This window comes from Physeter macrocephalus, chromosome 13 (genome assembly GCF_002837175.3).
Source record: "Physeter macrocephalus isolate SW-GA chromosome 13, ASM283717v5, whole genome shotgun sequence".
In the NCBI taxonomy this organism is placed as follows: domain Eukaryota; kingdom Metazoa; phylum Chordata; class Mammalia; order Artiodactyla; family Physeteridae; genus Physeter; species Physeter macrocephalus.
The window spans coordinates 48,779,986-48,802,512 of record NC_041226.1 but is presented as its reverse complement, the minus strand read 5'-3'; the positions used below and the strand labels follow the sequence as shown (position 1 = coordinate 48,802,512).

Here is a 22,527-nt window from a genome sequence, read left to right as displayed (position 1 = left end):
CCCCCCTTTAGATGCCAGCCACATATGGGGTCCCCAGGCTGTCTGGCCAACTGCAAATTTGAGGGTTCCTAAGATCCCCTCTCAAGCTCAAAAATTCTTTAGGATGATTCACGGAACTTAGAAAAGTGCTTTACTCATGACTACCAGTGTATTATAACAGATACAACTCAGGAACAGTGAAATGAAAGAGATGCAAAGGGCAGGGTATGAGGGAGAGGGGGGTGGAGCTACCATGCCCCCTCCAGGCACACGACCCTCCTTAACCCAGTGTTGTGTACACCAGCTTGGTAGCTCTCTGAATCCCATCATTTAGGGGCTTTTATGGCGGTTTCACTACATAAGCATGATTGCTGAAATTGTTGGCCATTGGTGGTTGAACTCAATCCCCAACCCCTCTCCCCTCCATGGGGGTAGGTCTGAAAGTTCTAACCCTCTAATCATTGCTTGGTCTTTCTGGTGACCAGCCCTCCTGCAGAAGCTACCTGGGAGCCTGACCCTGAGTCACCTCATTACCATAAACTCAGTTGTAGTCAAAAGGGCCTTGTGAGGAATAACAAGAGACACGCTATCACTTAGGAAATTGCAAGGGTTTTAGGAGCTCTGTGCAAAGCACCTGGGGCAGAGACCAAATATATATCTTTTCTTATACCAGGTATGTGTGGACCACTGTACGTATTATAAGCAATATTTTGAGGTTAGATGGTCATTTGAAGAGTTCGGACTACTTCATGACTGCTTATAAATATAATTCTCAATTTCAAGCAACATTGTTTGGTAAACACGAAACTATAAGCAAGAAAATTTTGCAATATGTTCTACTATTCTAGCTGTTCTCCGCTTGACTTTTTTTTAAAAAATAGAGTTACTTCTTTGCTCATAAAATAAACAGTGGGACATTGTTTAAGAGCGTGGCGTGGAGTCTGTGCGGCTTGGACTTGAGTTTCAACACTGTTGTGTGACCCTGGGCTAGGTATATCACAGCTCTCTAAGCTTGCCTTTTCCTTACTACAAAGTGGGAATGATGATGTGTGTGTCATGGGCTGCTATGTGGAGAAGTGAAACTGTCCAGTAAAACTCTGACCATGTACCCAGTTCACGGTAAGCTCACTTTTAAGAAAATCTTTGTATATGTGTCGCTGCTGTGTGTCAGGGACACTTTTTTTTCCCATTGTGCTTTCTTCCTAACATACAGAATGATAGCTTCCCTCTTCTTAAGAGAAGAAGAAAACACAAATGACTTCTTTTGGTCCCAACTGGCTCTTCCAGCTATTTCTCTTCTTTCATGGGAAAGCTTCTCAAACAGAAGTTGTCTTCCAATATTCTTTTATCCCCATTTTTTAAACTTTTAAAAGTAAGCTTTATTTTTTTTTTACAGAAGTTTTATGTTCATGGCAAAATTGCGTGAAAAGAATGAGAGTTCCCGTATACTCCCTGTACCCCCAACCTTCTCCGCTATTAACATCCCACACCAGAGTGGTACATTTGTTACAACTGATGAACCTATACTGACTGATACATCATCATCACCCAAAGTCCATAGTTTACATTCATGCTTGCTGTTGTACATTCTGTGGATTTTGACAAATGTATAATGATATGTATCCCCCATTGTAGTATCACGCAGAAAAATTTTACTGCCCTAAAATCATCTGTGCTCTGCCTATTCATCCATTCCTCCCTCCCCACTGCAACCACTAATCTTTTTAGTGTCTCCATAGTTCTACCTTTTCCAGAATGTCATATTGTTGGAATCATACCATTTGTAGCCTTTTTAGATTGGTTTCTTTCTCTTAGTAAGATGCACTTAAAGTTCATCCATGTGTTTTCACGGCTTGATAGTTCATTTCTTATTAACACTGAGTAATATTCCACAGTCTGGATGTACCACAGTTTATTTATCCACTCCCTACTAAAGGGCATCTTGATTGTTTCCAAGTTTTGGTAATTATCAATAAAGCTGCTATAAACAACAGTGTGCAAGTTTTTGTGTGGACATATGTTCTCCCTCTTTTTTAAAATTTTTATTGGCGTACAGTTGATTTACAAGGTTGTGTTAGTTTCTGCTGTACAGCAAAGTGAATCAGTTATACATACACATATATCCACTCTTTTTTACATTCATTTCCCATATAGGTCATTACAGAGTATTGAGTGGAGTTCCCTGTGCTATACAGTAGGTCCTTACTAGTTATCTATTTTATATATAGTAGTGTGTATATGTCAATCCCAGTCTCCCAATTTAGCCCTCCAGCCCTTACCCCCCTGGTAACCATAAGTTTGTTTCCTATATCTGTGACTCTATTTCTGTTTTGTAAATAAATTCATTTTTACCATTTTTTTTAGATTCCACATATAGGCAATATCATATGATATTTGTCTTTCTTGGTCCGACTTATTTCACTCATTATGACAATCTCTGGGTCCATCCATGTTGCTGCAAATGGGACCTAATTAAACTAAAAGCTTTTGTACAGCAAAGGAAGCCATAAACGAAACAAAAAAACAACCCACAGAATGGGAGAAAATATTTGCAAACGGAGCAATTGGCAAGGAATTAACCTCCAAAATATACAAACAGTTCATGCAGCTCAATATCATAAAAACAAACAATCCAATCAAAAAATGGGCGGAAGATCTAAATAGACATTTCCTTCTAACTCCTTGATTCTTCCTTTTCCTCTTGCCCTCAGCCGTAAGATATCTCAGAGTCAGTGCCTCCGAACTCCTCTGCCTTTGTAGTTTTCCTTTAGAAATCTCACCCACTTTTTCAGCTACAGTTTTCTGCGCTATGTTTATGAAAATCAGATCCATTCCTGCAAGTCTGCCCTCCAGCTGCCTAAAATTAAAACCGTGTTTCCCACCATTCCTCTAGTCTCTCAGAACTCGAGTCTTGCCTTTACCATCCTTTATCCAGTGTCAACAGATCATGTGGATACTTCTTGTTATCGCATCAATTCTTTTCTCCCTATTCCCTCCGGACCTCTTTGGGTTTGACTTCTGTCCCTTTATATCTGAACGTTGCAACATCATCCAGATTATCTTCATATTAGTCATCGGTGCACCACGGGCAGATGAATTCTTATGTGATACCATTTCTCCTGTGAAATGAAATCTTCCATCAGTTTTGCACTTTCTAGGGAGAAAAGTCCCAAAAACGTCTATCACCCGTCATCAAAGACATTCCACCTTCTGGGCTGCACTCCCTTGCATGAACTCTTGCTTCTGCCTAAGGTAGCCTCATGCTCTTCTCCTCTCCCACCTCTTTCTGTTTGTTCCTCTTTTATCCTCATCTGCACACCTGCTCAGGAGATGTAGACTGGGAGACCCGGCCCCATCTCATACCCTTAGCTTGAAGTGATTTTTCTCTCCACCGCCCTCTTGAAGTAATCAATGCTTCCATTTTTTCATCATCTACTGTCTTGCGCCAACTCTTCGGTTTGGAGAACTGACGTTCTTAATCTTATATTATTATTTCTGAGGTGATTGTATACTCACCCAGTTGAACTACAGTCTGTTTTTAAGGTCAGAGGCCGTATCTTGGATTACTTTAATATCACCTAAATTGGTTGGCAGGCGCACAGTGCTTAATACACTTTAATCAGTTCTTTCTTCTTTATCCTTTTTTCAATCACAGTAATGGTTGGGTGCTTCATAAGCAACCAGAACAACGATGTTGTGATCTGTATCAAATTCAGAAATAACCAAAATAACGAAACTAGCTGTGCTTAGGTTTGCCTATTTTGTTAATATAATGATATCCCATAAGTGTTTCTGCAGAAAAACTCTGTAACCTCTTGGGTCAGTGCTACATGAAGCAGTGGAAAGAAAATACCAGTGGCTGGCGGTGGGAGAGGAGGGAATGGTGAAATGTGAATGCAATTAATGTAAATGATGGTGTTCAACTGTAGAAGGCCTGGTGCATTTTGGAAGTGCTTATATGGCGGGTGCATTGCTCTTTGTCCAGTTCTGTTGGTAAGTGGGTGTGTGGTATTTCATATATTCCTTGCCAGTCTCCACAAACACCTTTAGCCCTGTGGGTACTGATTGATGTGTTTGGCAGCTCTTGGCCTGCGATGCTAAGTTCTAAAATAAAGTGTCTCTACGTAAGCCAGTAAGTCATTTCCTGGCTCTTTTGCCTTAAAGGCCTCCAAGCTTCTTGGCAGTCAGTTTCAGCAGTGAAAGGACAGCCTCTACAGCCGTCTATGGATCAGACACTGCTCTCTGATTCAGTACTGAGTCCATCTCTTGGATACCGTTCCTTTTGATTTATTTGGTGTCTGCTTAAAGAAAGACAAATCAGGCTTTATACACACATACAAATCCATAAATCCATTTCTTTTAAGCACATTATTAAAATAGATATAACAGTTACATTTAATTACCAGGTTGAAGTTTTTCTAGCGTTTGAAGTTTTACTCTAAGGGAAATGTAAGCTACATTTTCTCCTTAGCAATTGCTTATCACCTTTGGGGTCTACTTTATACCATTTTCATTATGCCTGTGAACCAAACGATGTAAAATTTTGTCCTACTCAAAGGAAAAATGGTGCAGCCCAGTGAGCTATAACCCCTTCTTGAGAGAACGCTGAATTGTAATAGGTCCAATTTGGGGTGACAGAATGCCCATATTACATACTTTAACTTTGCCTCTTTTTTCAGCCTAAATGAGGCATCTCAAAATTAATGCAGCCAGAGGCAGTAAAAGCATTTGAAGTAATTCTTGCAATACTCCAATTTCTCCACAGAGCGCCCCGAATAAAAGGCATTAGCAGTGTGACTAATAGAATAACTACCAATCAGAATGTCTGTCAATTCATGAAATTTTCAGCGCCATCCATACTAACAACTAAATCAAAGTATTTCAGTTCACATATTAAAAGTTGGGAACCTTAACGCACCATATACTGAATGCTGAAGAATAATATGTCAGACTTATGTAAATGCAAAATGAAGTGAAAAATTGAAGCAACTCTAAGGGTAGCTCAGGTCAGAGCAGGCATGTGGAATCTATATTACCTGGATAAATGTCAGTTCCACAGTATAGGTTGTTGCTTTGTAGACATGATCTAAATCCCCCCCAAAGCATTATTTTTATTAACATTTAATTTTTTAAATTTTAAATTTTTATTATTTTTTAAAATTTATTTATTTTTGGCTGTGTTGGGTCTTCGTTCCTTCACATGGGCTTTCTCTTGTTGTGTGAGAGGGGGCTACTCTTGGTTGTGATGCGCGAGCTTCTCCTTGCAGTGGCTTCTCTTGTTGTGGAGCACGGGCTCTAGGCGCACGGGCTTCAGTAGTTGTGGCACATGGGCTTCAGTAGTTGTGGCTTGCGGGCTCTAGAGCGCAGGCTTAGTAGTTGTGGCGCACGGGCTTAGTTGCTCCACGGCATGTGGGATCGTCCCAGACCAGGGCTCGAACCCGTGTTCCTGGCATTGGCAGGCAGATTCTTAACTACTGCGCCACCAGGGAAGCCCTTTGTTAACCTTTTAAAATGACTTCATCTTTTTTTCTTCTACTCCTTTCTACCACTTCTTAGCACACCTGTTATTAGTAATTCTCTACCCAGTGCATGGAAAAGAGGATGGTGAAAGCATTAGAATTGTTGATTGATGAGTTTCATTACTAAAAACAAGTGTGAGAGAGAATGTACACACACAGATATACTCATATTTATAAACTTATCAAATGAATGTTATCAACAATAACTGTTGAAAAGCATGAAATAAAACAGGGAAAAAGGAGTTCCTAGAAGATCTGTATTGCTTATATTCTTATCCCAGCAAAGAAATAGCACTCTAAAAATGTTTTATTTTTAAATAATTTTAGTCTTAAATAATTTTAATATTTAAAAGTTACAAAAATACTATAGAGAGTTCACAGATCCCTTTCACTCAGCTTCTGTATGGTTTATATCTTAAATAAGAATAGTACAGTTGTCCAGACCAAAAAATTATGATTGGTTCCACACTATTAATTGAACTGTAGACCTCATTTAAATTTCACCAGTGTCTCCACAATGTCCACTCATTTTCCACGAATTTCTCCAGAGATGAGGAAGTGATAGACACATCTGCTTTGGCATCCTGGCCCTGGATGGATCCTGTGCTCAGGCTGTGCTGGGCATGGGCTGATGCAGGGTCCAAAGAACCCATCTCCTGTGGGGTCCAGGAGACAACACCCAGGCCCATTCCATTTTCATTCACCTCCTCTTCCACTTTATATTTTATCATATAAATACATATTAAATATAAAAATTAATGCATATTACATCTGTGTATAAAATTATTATGTACATTTGCTTATTTCTCTTTCCAGATTATTGCAAGAACAAATCTCAGGGAAAATAAAAAGGCTACTATTTACTAGTTCTCATCATCTCCTTCTCTTTAAAGAGCAATTTTTAATTGTATCAGATGTAGGGTCCAATAAGGGGCATATAGTGGAGAGCTAAGGAGAAAATCATTTCTGCTTCTCATTGAATGAGTGCATCTGTATATAACCACAAGCCTGATGAGAAGGATAAATGCAGAGAATAATGAGTCTGTCGTATGGACATGATGTAGGTTGGTGAGTCAGGGAATGTGCCCTGAGAGGCACTCTTTGAGCTGAGAGCTGAGGATGAATAAGGGTTAACCAGATGAAGGGGCAGAGGGGCCTGTTGGGGGTTCTATAGAAAAGGAAGAACATAAGCAAAGGCACCAAAACTGAAAGGAGACCAGGATGATGGGATCACAGAAAGCACAGATATTGTTGGAAAGTGAAGCTAGAGAGGTAGGCAGGGGCCCGATCGTAGGCATTTAGGCTCTGTTGAGATCTGGGTCTATTTGAAGAGCAGTGAAAAGCCACTAAAGGGATAACAGAGCGAGGAAAAAACAGGTTTGCCTCTTAAAAAGATCACTATGGTGCTAGTGAAAAGAATGGATCGGGGGAGGAGGTTTAAGGAGTAGTGCTGGTAGGAGAGAAGAGTGGGTTAAAATAGGTTGATGGCTGTGGAAATGAAAAGTGGGTAGGATGTAGCAGATGGGCCTGAAAATGGGTTGGATGTGGGGAGAGAGGTTCAGTCAAGGATGATTCCTGGGCTGCTGGGTTCTTTGACACTGTTGTGGTTGGTGCCATTTACTGCCCAAGGTAATACTGAAGGAGAAACATTATTTTTGGCTTTTCTGGCATTGAGGGAAGGGTAGAGAAGATCAAGTCTCTTAATCTTGGTCATGAGATCACATGAGCCTAAACTGAGTCATGAAACTTCAACTTCCCATTCATATGTGGGGAATCTCCAGGGTTCCCTGTTATTACATAATCTCCTGCCCCTCCAGACCTGCCAGCTCTTGGCACCCTGAACAATTTGTAGTTTTGCTATGGCTGTTTCTACCCTTCCATGCCTCTTCATATCTTTGGATGCCCCTTTCCTCTTCCATAGCTGAAAACTTTTCCTTTAAAACTTACCGTATTTATAATCCAAGGAAAAGTCTTTGTCTGCTCCAAAGCTTAATTCTGATGCCCTTTTTATCTGCCCCCATGGCCAGCTATCACACTGCACCCTGATGGCCAATCATTTGTCTAAACTCACGCCGTGCTGTACGCTTCCTGATGTCAGGAATCACGTTTTAATAGATGTAATGTCCTCTCCCCTAACACAGTTCACCATGCTTAAGAGCCTAGAAGAGTGTCTGGCATAATAGATTCTCAGGTAATATTTGAATTCATGAGTAAATACTAGGTATGCAATAAATGTTGCTTAAATTAAAAATATACATGAAGTATATACATTGCTTTGTCCAGTAGAGGAAAGATTGATATTGTTCCACAACTGCCTGTCCCGATTACTGATTCCTTTTCAGACATTCATTTATTGATCTGGGTTCTACACCTGCCTTAACATTCTAGCTCATCTTTCCCCAATTTTTCTAAGGAACTCTCCCTTCCAGGCATATCTTTTTATCACCTCACACCTTCAATTCACGCTTCTCTTCTTGGAGTATCTTCCTACCTTCCTTCCTATCAGAAGTGAATGCACTTCTGATGATGAAATTTTTACTTTTCCTTCATGCCCAGCCTAAAGGTCTTCTCCTCAAAACCTTCTCTGTTATTTTACAGTTTGAATTAATTCTAACTTCTTCTTCCCTCCAATAAAACTTGAAATCCCTTTTAATTTTCCTACCCTATTTTATGGTAGTTGCTCCCTCTTTATTTCAACTAGACTGCAAGCTGCCTGAGGACAGAGATCCTGTCTTAGCCCACAATGCAAGACTTCATGGGTAGTAGCTGTTAAGGAAAATGTGTTGGCTTTAGTTAACATTGATCAATTATTGAAGCTCTAGGTGCTCTGGAGGTGCTCAGTAAAATAGCTCAGATTTGTAAATCTAAAATGTTTTATCCTTTTTCTACATCTCATTGCTTAACAAGTATTTTATTATATGCCTACTCTGTATTATACATTTTGCTAAGCTCTGAGGATGCAGTGGTGACTTAGACATAGCCGTTGCCACCCATCCTAGAAGTTCTGGTCTAGTACGGAAATAGGGCTAATGCCCCAACAGTTATTTATTGGGTGCCCACTTTGTGGCAGGTAAAGGAGTTAATGACAGTGAGTGAAAAGAGAAAAGCTCTCTTGTCCCCTTAGAGCATATCATCTACTTGGAGAGGCAGACAAAATAAACTAACGGTACAAACAACTGCAGTCTTTAGTTAATGTGTGCTAAGTATCCCGGGCTGTGAGAACTTGGAGCAAGTTGGCCTAGACCTAGAGGTTGGGGAAGGCTTCTTAGAGTTGAGCATCCGCTAACCAGGGGACAAGGGAAGAAGGAGAATCTTCAGTGTCACTGCCACAGAGAGAGCAAGTGGGGATGCTGGGAGATGAACCTGGCATTAATTAATGTGATGTAATTATACCAACCAAATGTTCCCGTTTTAGAATTTCTCATTCTGTTGATGTGTAGCGGAAATACATGTTTTTCCTTTCAAAGCACTATATTTTTAACAAAATTTATACTGTTAAAGATAACTGTGAAGAAATGATCACATTAATTCTGTATGATGTTTAAATTCAGCCTACTCTTCTGAAAATAACATCAATGGCTCTGCATAGAGAGAATTAAATATAATGGGAGGGAAAAAGAACTCTTAGAAAATATATGGCATTCCTAATGGTCATCTAATCACGGACTTGATGAAAACTGAATAAAAAGGGCCCACTTAGTTTAAATACTGGAGTCATGCTTATATTTTTATTTGGTCAAGTGTAGTGTGTGTGTGTGTGTGTGTGTGTGTGAACTCTTAGAAAATATATGGCATTCCTAATGGTCATCTAATCACGGACTTGATGAAAACTGAATAAAAAGGGCCCACTTAGTTTAAATACTGGAGTCATGCTTATATTTTTATTTGGTCAAGTGTAGTGTGTGTGTGTGTGTGTGTGTGTGTGTGTGTGTGTGTGTGTGTGTGTGTGTATTATGATAAAAACATCCAAACCAACCTGAATAATCATGAGAACTTGTATTCAGTACAACTGTGTGTAAGAAGGCAGCAATACCAAGAATTACTTTAAAATTATCTTTCATGTGATTCTACATAGGAAAATTCTGATTCTTAAGAATAATCGTGGAGTTATTTAGAGATTAATCTTTTCTTCCCCAAATGTAGTAAACTGAGTTGTTCAAGTGTGTATTTTGTCAAATAATTGGATCAATTTATGGATGAAAGTATGGGCTACTCATTTTATTACATAACAGGAAAAAGTGGATTTAAGAATAGGAAATATGTATATATAATAATTTCTTATGATCTTGTAATGAAAATCTCTACTCTTACTAGATGAGTAATTTGTTACAATAAATATTTTATTGGTCTTTGAAATAATAATTTATTCTGATTTTTCTCACTTAAGCAGCCTCTCTAACATATGGGGCATGAGAGCATGAAACGGCTCAAATATTATTTCAGGGTTGCAACTGGGTGAATTGATGCTGCCGGTTTTGAGCCTGGGAAGATAAGAAAAGGAACACCTTGTATTTTTTAAGGGAAAGGTTGGTCGGGGCTGAAAACCCTAAGTCTGGTGTTGATATGGGGCTAGGGCTGGAGATAGAAATCTGGGAGTCGTTGTTATATGGCTGGTATCTAAGGCCTGTGGATGGGATGGAATCATCAAGGGGTTGAGGGGAGCTATTTTGGAGACCCCTTCATCTAGGGAGTGAGCTGAAACAGGGCAGAGAAAGGTCATGGGAAAATGATCCCCAGGCCATACCAATATTTAGAGCTCAAAAGAATGAGAGGAAGAGGCTTAGGCAAAGGAAAAAAAAGAAGAGGAGTAAGAAGGCTGGAAAAATGTCACTGATGCCGAGTAGAGAAAGTTTTTCAAGGATGGAGTGATCAGTTCTGTGAGTCACTGTGGAGAATTTGAGAAGATAAGGACTGAGACTTAACCAGTAGATTTGAAAACATGGAGGCCATTGATGACCGTGACATCGGTGGTTTCATCAGACACGTGTGGTCCCAAACTGGATTGGTTTGGGTTCTAGAAAAAATGGGAAGTGAGGAGGTAGATTCATTTTACCATCAAAAACTTACATGTGTTATACATTATGTGTTTAAATGGTGACACAAATAACGCGGAATTTTCATAAAAGAGTTAAAGGGAGAGCAAAGTATATGACTGTGACTCTATTTCTGGTGAGTCCCCGAAGGCTTAATATTGAGCCCGGTGCCAATTTTAGGCCAGGAAAACCAGTACATTCATTTTGCATCTACTTACACTATAGAATGTTCGGTTGGGCTTAAATAAATGCTAAGTCTCGTTAAGGCCCCTGGTGCTAATTCACTTTACTGCATCCTCTGGGGTAGTGGGGAGGGAATATACAGAGTTTATAAGTATTGGATGATAATCTGCAGGAAGACAGGTCAGACATACCTGTGTCCAAGTTCTGAGTTTGCTTTTTTCCGTGCAACTCTGGCAACTTACCTAACTCTTCTAGACCTGTTTTTCTCAAAGGTAAAATGTGGATACTAATGATATGAGGAGAAAATAAGGTAATGTGGCTAAAGAACTAAGCATGGTGTCTGGCACCTAGGAAAGGCTTAGTAATGAGGATGACTCTATTCCTATGATTACTGACTTGTTCTTGAATGGGATACAGCTGAAATACTATCCAATTTAGTGAACAGAAGATAGGTCTTCTAATAAAGAAGACAAAATGAGGTGCCAGAGAGGAAGCCATACCTTAGAAACCACAGTATTTGGTTCATGTTACTCTACGGGTGTTTATTTCTCTTTGCTCTTTCCTCACCTTCAGTGAAGTCATATAAGCATAGGAGTCAAGACGGCAGGCTCTGTAGAGCCCATTTATCTCAACCCCCTGGAATTAACTGGATATTCCAGTTCTATCTTCCCATCCTTTCCAATCCAATCGGCACTGCTAATGATAATAGCTAACATGTATTAACTGCTTCCTGGGTACCAAGCACTGTTCCAAACGCTTTAAAACTATGAACTCATTTAAATCTCACAGACCTAGGAGGCGGCCACTATCATTGCCTCCATTTGTGCAGAAATGAGAAAACAGAAGGGCAGACAGGTTAAGCAACGTGCCCTAAGATGACACTGTTGGTAAATGGTGGAGCTGGAATTCAATCCCAGGCAGCTACACAGTTTGTACTCTTTACCACTTCATCCTGATTCCACTGGGGGCTATAAGACTGGATTTAAATTGTCACAGCTTTTCTGCGGTGGGGATAGTAAAAAGGTAGGATGGGTGCCCTTGCCAGCAGTTCATCCGTGATCAATAATTTGCGTTGGAGATCGGGCTTTCACATCCCGCCACCAGCCATTCGGGTAGGTTCAGGAAAACATTGAAAAAAAACAGACCAGTCATATTCTCTTGATTAACTAGAAATGTTAGTCATTAAAATACAAGATTTGAGGGTCGGGTCCTTTATTGCTTATACCCAAAGAAGGAAGAATCATTTTTGTATGAAGGTATCTAAAAAGTTCTCACATGCTAAGCAAAAAAGCTAAATTAAGCCTTGTGTTGGGTAAAATTATAAACATGCTGTCTGCCTCAGATGAGTAAGTGTATATAAATAGAACAGTTGGTGTACATGGCCTTAACGTTATAGCTTCCTTTTTTCTGTGTAATGTAAATTACCAAATGCGAGCATTTCCATCTGACCTAAACTGTCAGTCTCGGAAGAGCACATTGTAGGATTGAATACATGTTATACAACAACCAAGATTGCCCTTTTCTTCAGCCTGGTGATTTTTTTTTTTTTCTTTCCATATCCAGCGGTTAGTACTAAGGCCTGAAACCCTTACTTACAGAACAAAGTGGCTTAGCAGTAATCGAGCCTGTGTGAGGCTAAGAGAAGAATAATGAACATTCCCTGCAAGCTTCCTGCCTCGATGCAGGTGCAGGAATCAGGAGGTCATGAATAATGCATGACATGCAGATTAGACGGTGGTTTCTCCTACTGGGGTTTTGACTTTGCTACCTGCCTAGCTGCTATATGTGGAAAGAAGGCAGACGAAGGCAAAAAGTGTCACAATTTAAAGACAGAGCTCACAGAAACACTGCATATTCTTTTGCAGAAATGAAATTGGGGAGTAGCTGAAATGCAAACCTTTACGGTCTACTTTATCAGATAAAGTAAGCTCCAGGTTATCAATTTACTCACTTTGGGAAGGGAAAAAACCCTTCTTGTTTTACCGTTTCGAGAAACCTTATAATTATTTGGGCATACATACACAATCAGGAATTCTTTGAAGACTGTTAAACAATTACAGAAATTATCAACTTACAATATTTGATTTCTGGATCAATGAAGTTTTGCTAAAAGATACAATTACTTAGAGAATATTGTAATTATAGGTTAAACAGACCCATTTTTTCCCACTGATATACGCAGTGAGAAGCATCAGTACTTCTTTATCCTCAAACTTCACCTGGTGGAATTCTCATGATGACTAGAAATAGGATTAAGGAGGAAGCAACATGAGGTACACATTGAATTAAAGAACTGCGCGAGTATGTGGGCTATTACTCCTTCACATTTCACTTAGGCAGTAGGAATCTGACACCCCAGCGGGGGTATGTAGGCAGGGTTCAAGAGGATTTCCTGCATTTTCCCTTAGGTCAGGGAACTTTAACTGGAGAGACAGTTTTTGGCTCACAATTCCATTTTGATGACTGTGTTTCAAACAGACAGACTGAAAGAAAAAAGAAAGCAAGAAGAATGAGACTTGCTACCTTGTGCATAATTCTTAGGCATTTTTATTGCGTGTTTGTTCTCTCTCTCTCTCTCTCCCCAAATTGGGGTACTGGAATATGAGCTGGCTTTCATTTCTAGCTGAGTCTGTCATTTCCGATAGGCCCCCCTGTGGCCGGATGCCAAGACCAACAGGTGATCCCTGTAGCTGCAAAACAGCAGGAAGTGGGCCGTGCTTGAATGAGACAGTTCACCAGAGGGTCTGTCTGGCCTGTCTCCATCTTTCTGCATCATCAACAACCCCTCCCCCATACGGAGCAGAAAATCTGTGCTGAGCAGCTCAGCTGCAGAATCCATTGAGAAGTGCTGCGAGGAAAAGAATGTTAATAAGGGATGTTGGAAGAAATAAGCCTTCTGAGTGCAAAGTGCAGGCTGGCTCTGGATTTACGGAAAGACTGCATTTGGCCCTTCTGAGGGGCTAGAACTGTACTGTCCGTTTTGAAATGATTCTCACTCGCTGAACAACTATGGAGAACTGGGATTCTAATCAACCTTGGGGCTCTTGGTTCTAAGTGGACTTTAAGACCAACTTAAAATCCCCATTTTGTTGCTTGTCTTGTAAATAGAATAATGTCTGAGACATAAAGGGTAAAGATAACACAAGCTTAACGACTGCCTAGATCTCACAAGTACCTAGTAAAGATAGGTACTTTCGTAGGAAGCAGGAAGGTGTCCACAAGGACAGGAAGTAGAGCAAATTGTGCTGCCAGTAAGTGACCCACGAAGAGGTGGAGGTTCATGGAGGTTCGGCAGCTAGCTCCTGATTGGAAGATATTAGCAGTTCCTAGAAATTTCAACTATTTCCAGTGGATGACTCCAACCCTGGAAGCTTGTAGAACAATACAGTCTTTACTAGCTTTTCCCCATAATGTAGCTAAAGGTTTGAAATGACTTTGTTTTCTTTAAAGCCCGGCTGGAGAGTATCACATCTAGAAGACCTTCCTCCTAGAAATAACTATTCACCTATCCTGTCTCCTCCATTCCCACAGATTCTGTGCCTGGACATTTGGATGAAGTTATTGTAGGGGAGGAAAAATTTTTTTTTTTCCTCTACCCTCTCATGTTTAGGGTCTGGGGGCCTGCAAATTAAACTGACAAAAGATAGACTAGCAAGAGGGAAAAAAATCAAAAGTTTATTTACACATCAAACGTGCATGCATGCATGCATGCAGGAATACTCAGTGGTGAGTAACTCAAAGGGGTGGTTACAGTTTGAAGCTTATATACCATTTTAACAAAGGGTAATACATTGTAGAGAAGTGCCTTGTCAAAAGAAAAGGGGGTCTGGACGTTTAGGGGGGCTAAATTTTAGGAAGGTGACTAGGAAATGTATGGGGGAAACTAATGGTAAATAAGGTGTTGTTTATGCCAGCTCATCTCAACACCATTTTTAGTGATAAAAGTTGTACATTGTACTCTGCTTCCTGGCATGGGGGGGCGGGGAGGGAACGCCTTTAAAAATGAAAATTTCCTTTACAAAAGGGAAATGTATGCCCTGCTTTTAGGCACATAAAGGGAAGGTAGAGAGCTCCTCCTCCTGTTTTTGTGGTTGCCTTCAAATGAAAATAATCCTTATGCCTCAGTAGCGTATTTTGGGGTGGCGTATACTGATCCCCTTCGTTATCTTGCTTTTCAGGGCTTTAAGTCTGGAAGTTGACTGAGGGAGTGTATACTTAGACTGTCTCTTCGTGTCCTCCTTATGGAAACAGGTAGCAGAAAGGGCTCACTGAGGGCCAGCACCAGACCTTACATTACCTTTATGCACTCCTAAACCTGGCAAGGATTAGGTAGGCAGCAGTAACTTTTTGTTGGACTGAATGAATGAATCAACTCACTAAAACTGGTCCTGCTTTTGGGGGGTCTTCACAGTGAACATTGTGACAAACACTTTTTATGTTAAAAGTGGTGCAGAAGGAAAGAGAGAGACTGACTGCTGGTCTGTAGGCATAGGAATTTAATTGCATCCATTTACTAAGAGGTGCTCAACTTCTGGGGCATTTTATATTAAGCAAATCTAAAAGAGATCATTTATAAGCCAGATCACTTTTTATTTGTTCATTTATAATCAGGAAAATGCTTTTTCAATGACTGGATTACTCTCATCTCCTACAGGGTACATCCGTCCCCAGTATCAAGGGTCCGGGGAAATCGAATCAATAATCAGAAGTTTGCTTGGTGAGTATACAGTCTCGGTGACGAGACTTTATAAGTCTTATGGGAATTTTTAATAGAACTGTGTTAAAAGAGAATGATTCCTGCTTTCTCTGTAGAGAATACATTTCTACTGACTGAACTACATTATTTCCCTTTCCTTTGGAAAATTCTAAACAAACACAAATAGAGTTCCTTTCCAGCCAAATCGTCTTCACTCACCAAAAACTGAGTGCAACATTTTTTTCCTAACAGATATGGCGTATTTCCAAGGATTATCAACTGTTACACTTTTAAAGAATGTTTCCCATTTTTAGAAGACACTCACTTTTTTAGTAAGATTTAGACAACAACTCGGATTTTTCTCAGGTACCAGCTTCTACTTCTCATGAAGATTTTCATAGTAAATTAATCTATTAAATTAATTATGATGATTACTGTTTAGATGCCCTTTTTATGACCTTAGCCTTAAATATCAAGGGATTTGTTTTTTAATTTGGGGAATACAAAGATCTTCTTTCACTGACTAGTTCTTTTTTTTTGTTTTTTAACATCATCATTGGAGTATAACTGCTTTACAATGGCGTGTTAGTTTCTGCTTTATAACAAAGTGAGTCAGCTATACATATACATATATCCCCATATCTCCTCCCTCTTGCGTCTCCCTGCCACCCTCCCGTATCCCACCCCTCTAGGTGGACTGACTAGTTCTTGAACAAAAATAGAGATGGAACTTATCAGATATGACCTGAAGAGTTATTTCAGCCACAGAACATTGATTACTGATGCCTTAAAGAGGGAATTTAAAGTGTTTCACAAATGTTTCATATGAAACAAACGAACAAAAATCAATGTCGATTTTAAATCTGTATTTGTTTACGTTACTCCATTCTCCAAAATTAACCTTTCCACACATAGTGTATCTTCAAAAAAAGGAAGGAAGGAGCAAAGGATGGGAGGGAGAGAAGTAGGGAAAAGAAAAAAGAAAAAGAAAGAACTGATCTGTGTACTGTCGGACATTCATAGGTCTCCATTCTTTTACTTCATTGAATTGCACTTAGAATGGGATTTTGATTAAAAACTATGGCATTTTTTTTTTTAGGTATGGGAAGATGATTACCAAAGATTGAGCTTCCAAATTAATTTTACTCCTAAATCAGGATTATTTTTAGACACAAAATAATGATTCTTTGAATTTGAATAGTGCTTAATCAGCTTGCCTCCCTTCCCCCATTAAATCTAATTAACCCTCACAGTAGCTTGGTGATGTTAAATATTATGCTTTTCTTTTTCACAGAGTGGGAAATGGAGTACAGAGGAGACAGCCATTTGCTTACACACTCCCTAAAAGCTGGGGCATCCCTCATGGTTTCTCACAGTCACTAAAGCATACCGTTCCCTGTCAAACCTGGAAAGCTGAGAGGATAATAATGCTGATTGCCATTACCTAAAAGGAAAGGGAGAAATCAGGCCCTTTTTTGACTGCATGGAACTGATATTCCTTCTTAGTCCAAAGCATATTGTGCTAAAGAAACTTTATTACAAATAGAGAATATGAGCTGTTCAAGTGAGTGACATAAGCTAATGGGTAGAGTACCATGTTGTCCCGTATGAAATCCAGTTTCTACACCTTATTTCTCAGTGGCTAAATGTGGAACACCGAGTACATAACGCGTTTTCTTTCCTTCACTTTTCCTTTCTGGAGTATTAGAATAACAGTCACTTGTTCCTACATAATTCATAGCACAGTATTTGGTTAGTAAGTTTAAACCACTTTTATCTCCAGAGAAATAATCCATGAAAAACAAAAGGGATCTTTACTACTAGGCTTGAGAAAATTCTACATTTATTTATTCAGCAACATTTATTTACACTCTCAGGCACTAGATTACAAAGATAAATAAGATATGCTTTCTGTCTTTACGGGGCTCACTGTCTTGTGGGGGGGGTGTGTGTGTGATGCCTCACATATATAATATACAATATTACATCATACAAATAATACATAATAAAATGTGGATAATGCTCTAAGAGATACATTCATAGTATAATGTTCAGAAGAGAATGTTATAAGCTCTGTTTAAGACTAGTTTGGGAGTGAGTAGTTGGGAAGGGGAAGAGTATAGAGGAAGGAAGAGGATTGTCAGAAAACCCATCCCCAAGGAGAAGGTTTTTGAGTAAAGACCCAGAATGAATAGGAAAAGCAGAGGGTTGACACAGCGCTTCCTTTATTGATTGAAACACATATACAAAGACCTGGAGCCATTTCTAAATTATTTGGTCATGAGTTTAGTTAAAAATCCTATTGCATATGCTACCTTGAATTTTTTCTTACGTAAATACTATGAGGCTGGTGTATGGAAATAAATCACCCAGCTAGGAAGAAGCCCAGTGAATCACCCAGCATCTACATCTACTTAAGTGATAAACTCTTGCTATTTCTTTGTGAAATATTGGCTCTGAAAATCCAGAAGTTTTAAATACTCATGCTAGCCATGGATATGAAAGTGATCGTTGCTCTCCGCAAAATAGAAGTTTGGGATAGTTTATAGAATTAGATGGCAAGTTCAGCACTAACTTGGTTCCAGCTTGAGTTAGATCCGCAGACATTATATGTGAGTGATGTTGGGTGATTCTGTGAAGCCAGCAAGTGGTGCAATCAGTTAAAAAATATTGTTCATCACATAAAGCATTAAACCTCAGTAAAAGATGAAAAAGCTTGAACTTGTAAGTTATGCCTAGGAAATGCATGACAATTGGTTGTAAATGTCAACAGCTGTGGTTGAACTATCAAACCACTGTTTATTATTGAGTAAAGATGGCTTAAAATTGTTAAGTAGTGTTTTTCTTTGCACAATGTCAGTACAAGAGGCAGCATCCCTCCACCGGCCTCATTCCTGTGGCAGCATATTTCCTTTGGAGCTGAAGAAAGGTGTGGAAAAGAATGTTCAAGACAAACAAACCTGCTGGAATGGAAAGAAAATGTGGTTAAAAAAATATACATAACCAGGAAGGAGCTGAAAGCACCAGACTGTAAAGGGTCCAATGACAGATGTTAGGATAGAGCCAGGTTTGTTATAACTACCTGCTAACTTTTAGGATTAAGAAATGGCAGTAAGAACCTCTTGCAAGATCTGTTAGCACCCCAGTAGAGAACACGAGATCACTGGACGACTCGTTTAATATTCAGTTAATCAGAGGTAGCAATCCAGACCAGACATGAACTCTATCAGAATGGCTCTCCCCTGACTGCCATCCCGCTCTAGTAATATTTGCTGATTTGAGGATTGATGAAGCCTTTGAGGTTCAGCACGTGAACTTCATTCTCTATGTCACGTGTCACAGCTCGCCTCTTTCACACCTTCCTTTGTCCAACGTGAACCTTTTCAAGAGCATTTGGTATTTTTTCTTACATATGATAATGACAGGAAAAAAAATATTTTGCTCCATGGGGGGGCAAATGGGGGCAAATGGGGCAAGTCTTATTAGAGAGTTGAATGTACAGATAGGCTTTTCTTCTTCACAGATCTTTTTGCTTGAAGCTCTTGTATTCTCATACCAAATCCACAGAGAATGGCTGTTTCCAAGTCGTCTTTCAGCTCTTTTATTCCTAAAGCTATTCTAGAAATCTGGAACCTGTGTTTGGTGTGTAGGTTGAACCAGGACAGGGAGGGGCTCGGTGGGGAATATCTCTGAACTGAACCTCGAAGTTGATTTAAGGCTCCAAGCTTGCCAGGATCAGTGGGAGGATTCCAAAAACAGACATGTAGTATATGCTCATTTATAGCTTTTCTTTCGTTCTTCTCTTTATTTCTCCTTCCATCCTTCTCCAGTCCCAAAGTTTTCAAAGACTTGAGTGTATATGGTTGTTTGATGATGGTGTAGTCATGGTTGTACTATGCACCCAAAGCATCCATGTAGGGCTATTATGTGACAGAGGTATGTGTCACATAATAGACACTGTGGACTATTTATACGATAATGGAGAAAATTAGGCATTGTGACTAAGAATTGCCATTAGTAAGATAGGATTAATTTTCTCTAACCAACCGGATGCTGCCACCACCAGTCTCAGTCATGATTCCTTTCTTACCAACATGCCTGAGATGTTACATAGCTGTCTACAAAAGAAGCTCCAGTTTTAATAGCGTATCCATGCAAATTATGACACATTCTGGGTGTGAATCACATTTCACATTTGGAAGTGAAAAAATTCCGTGTCACCAATTTTCGGGAGGGCAGGAAGAGCCTTTGCACACTTTGATGTTTTATTGTTTGATACGCTGTGCTACAATGAACTTAAATATTTATATGCATATAGTTGCAAATGTTAGACATGACTTCATGGAGACTTTTTGAAGGGTATAACCAGTATGGATTTTTGTCATAAAAATAAGGACATTCCTTCTTGCTTAAACTTTGTGCCTTAATAGAGGAAGGTGCTCAAGTTGTTGATACTGGAAACCTTTCAGAAAGCTGAGGTAGAACTAACCCATGTTCTACATGTCCAAATGCAGTAGTTATCAGCTGTGGGGCTGAAAAGGAACTGTAAGAATTATCAAGTTCGGTTCAGCCTCTCACTTTTACAAACGTAGAAATGGAGGTCCAAAGACAGAATTGTGTTCCATGTCAGATGTGGGCATAAACGCAGTTCGCTGCACTCCTGTCCAGTCAGCTTTCTGCTACGTGGCAGTTAGTTACCTGTGGGCAGAGCAAGGGAAATGCTAAAGATTAAATCAGATGGATGTTTAATTCATTACAAGCTGAGCAGAAGGCTTTTGTCTGGGAAATTCCCATGAGATTGATGTGATGGGGGGGGCGGGGGGTGGGGGGAGGCCTGATAAAGACACTGCTTTCCATTCCAATATGTAGCAATTGCTCCCTGCCAGAATGTTTACTCATCATCCTGCAGATCCTTACATGCTCATTATTTATAGATAATATTGACTATGTTATTTTAATTACCAGAGCATTTCACTGCTTCTTGACTTACGGGGCAAAAATTATGATACTGTGTCTGAACTTTAATATGTGAAAATTCCAATTCCCAGAGTGCCTGCCTGGGCTTCTTTTTTTTTTTTTTTTTTTTTTTTTTGTGGTATGCCTCCCTCTGCCGTGGCCTCTCCCATTGCGGAGCACAGGCTCCGGACGCGCAGGCCCAGCGGCCATGGCTCACGGGCCCAGCCGCTCCGCGGCATGTGGGATCCTCCCAGACCGGGGCGCGAACCCAGTTCCCCTGCATCAGCAGGCGGACGCGCAACCACTGCGCCACCAGGGAAGCCCTGGGCTTCTTTTTTATTTTATTTTTTTAAATCCATACGTGTTGGCAAATAAGTAACAGCAGGTTGCCTTTAGATTTAGTTTGGAAGCATGGTCTCTCCAGTGTTTGATAACAGATTCAGAAAATGGGCCGTGGTTTATATAATCATAAACCGGTTTGCGAGTTCTCTGTATCCTGAATTACAATGAAAAGTACTTCCACAGTGTTGCCACATTTAAAATCCCTCCAAATTCATATCTTTTCTCATGTTATAATCCAGTGTCAGCTAGTAAATTCGTTACTTCCACCACCTCCTCAAATTTAGCTTGGTGACAATTATGTATCCTTTAAACTTGTATGCTGTCTTTCAGATTGCCCTTCTTAACGACCTTTGGTCTAATATTCTTCAATTCTCTATTACCCAGAATTTCAGCAAGAACGGTCGATAAAAGTGTTTCACATTCCTGTAATATCAGCTGATTTTTGTGTCTAGTATTACTTCCATCACAATAAAGATGATTTGGGAAAAAAGTTAAAGTAAGTTATTTTCTACAATTATTTTCTAATTATGGGAGAATTAAGGCTATAAGATCATGCTGAGCTAAAAGGTCACCACTTCTGAGACATTTTTCTATTAAAAGTTCATTAGGAATTTGTTTTTATCAACCCGCTGCTCAGGACCATACTCGTGTCTTATTGGGCATGTCAGTATATTCTTTGTTCTTTGTGGCACCTTCTCAGCAGTGTAGCTAGGTGTGGTACTGTTGTGTATTAAAACATCTCTGTTGTATTAACTAATTTTAGCATGACCAAGAAATATTAGTTCAGTATTCAAAAGGACTTGTTTGGAAAAATCTAAAAATACACAGAGACTTAACAACATACTTCTATGTAATACAGGGGTCAAAGAAGAAATTTCAAGAGAAATTTAAAAATACTTTTAACTACAATTGATCCTTGAACACGCAGGGGTTAGGGGCACTGACCCTGTGTAGTTGAAAGTCTGTGTATGACTTTGCAGTCAGCCCTCCATATCCCTGCTCCCCCATACATGGGTTCAACCAACCTCTGATCGTGTAGTACTGTAGTACATCTTACTGAAAAAAATCTGCATATACGTGGACCCACACAGTTCAAACGCGTGTTGTTTAAGGGTCAGCTGTAAAGGAAAATGAAAACACAACTCATCAAAATTTGTAGGTTGCATCAAAAAGCAGTGCTTAGGAGGAAATTTATTGCACTGAAAGCATATGTTAGAAAAGAAGAAGGATCTAAAGTCAGTAATCTGTTTTTTAAATTTAATTTTATTTATTTTTTTTATACAGCAGGTTCTTATTAGTCATCCATTTTATACATATTAGTGTATACATGTCAATCCCAATCTCCCAATTCATCACAGCACCACCCCCCGCCACTTTTCCCCCTTGGTGTCCATATGTTTGTTCTCTACGTCTGTGTCTCTATAAAGTCAATAATCTTTAAGTTTTTACCTTAGGACACCAGAAAAAGAAGAGCAAATTAAATCCAAAGTAAGCAGAAGAAAAGAAAAAAACAAAATGACTTGTTTGTAATTCTGGGATTTGTAGCATATTTTTTCATATAATTGTTTCTTGGCTTGGTTTTATATAGCTTAAGGGTATTTAAAATCCACACAATCAGGAATCATGATTTTACTGGGAAAGCTACTTAAACTACAGCTTTTTATAGTTTTAAAATGTGCAGTGTGCATTATCCTCCATCACAATCCCCTCCCTGTTAAACTTGTTCAGATGTAGACCTTTAAAATAATGGTTGTGTTGTAATGAAACAGGCAGAATAAGGGGATTTAGGGAGTCATTAATGAATAATGCAAGGAAAAAA

At 39.5% G+C, this 22,527-nt stretch overlaps 1 protein-coding gene across 29 annotated transcripts in view; it reads left to right on the top strand.

Moving 5' to 3' along the window:
* KLF12 (KLF transcription factor 12) overlaps positions 1 to 22,527 on the top strand; it is a 589,904-nt gene that overhangs the window by 492,942 nt on the left and 74,435 nt on the right. For 27 of the 29 annotated variants that reach the window (XR_008619026.1, XR_008619027.1, XR_008619028.1 and 24 more), the window contains one exon: positions 15,369 to 15,431. Coding sequence is in view for 26 of the 29 variants with exons in the window: in XM_028497474.2 (XP_028353275.1) it covers positions 15,369 to 15,431 (63 nt within the window). In the remaining 3 variants the exon portion in view is untranslated. Of the gene's footprint in view, positions 1 to 15,368; positions 15,432 to 16,509; positions 16,577 to 18,270; positions 18,608 to 22,527 lie in introns of those variants that run through there. The other 2 variants (XM_055089497.1, XM_055089500.1) reach the window with 2 other exon arrangements.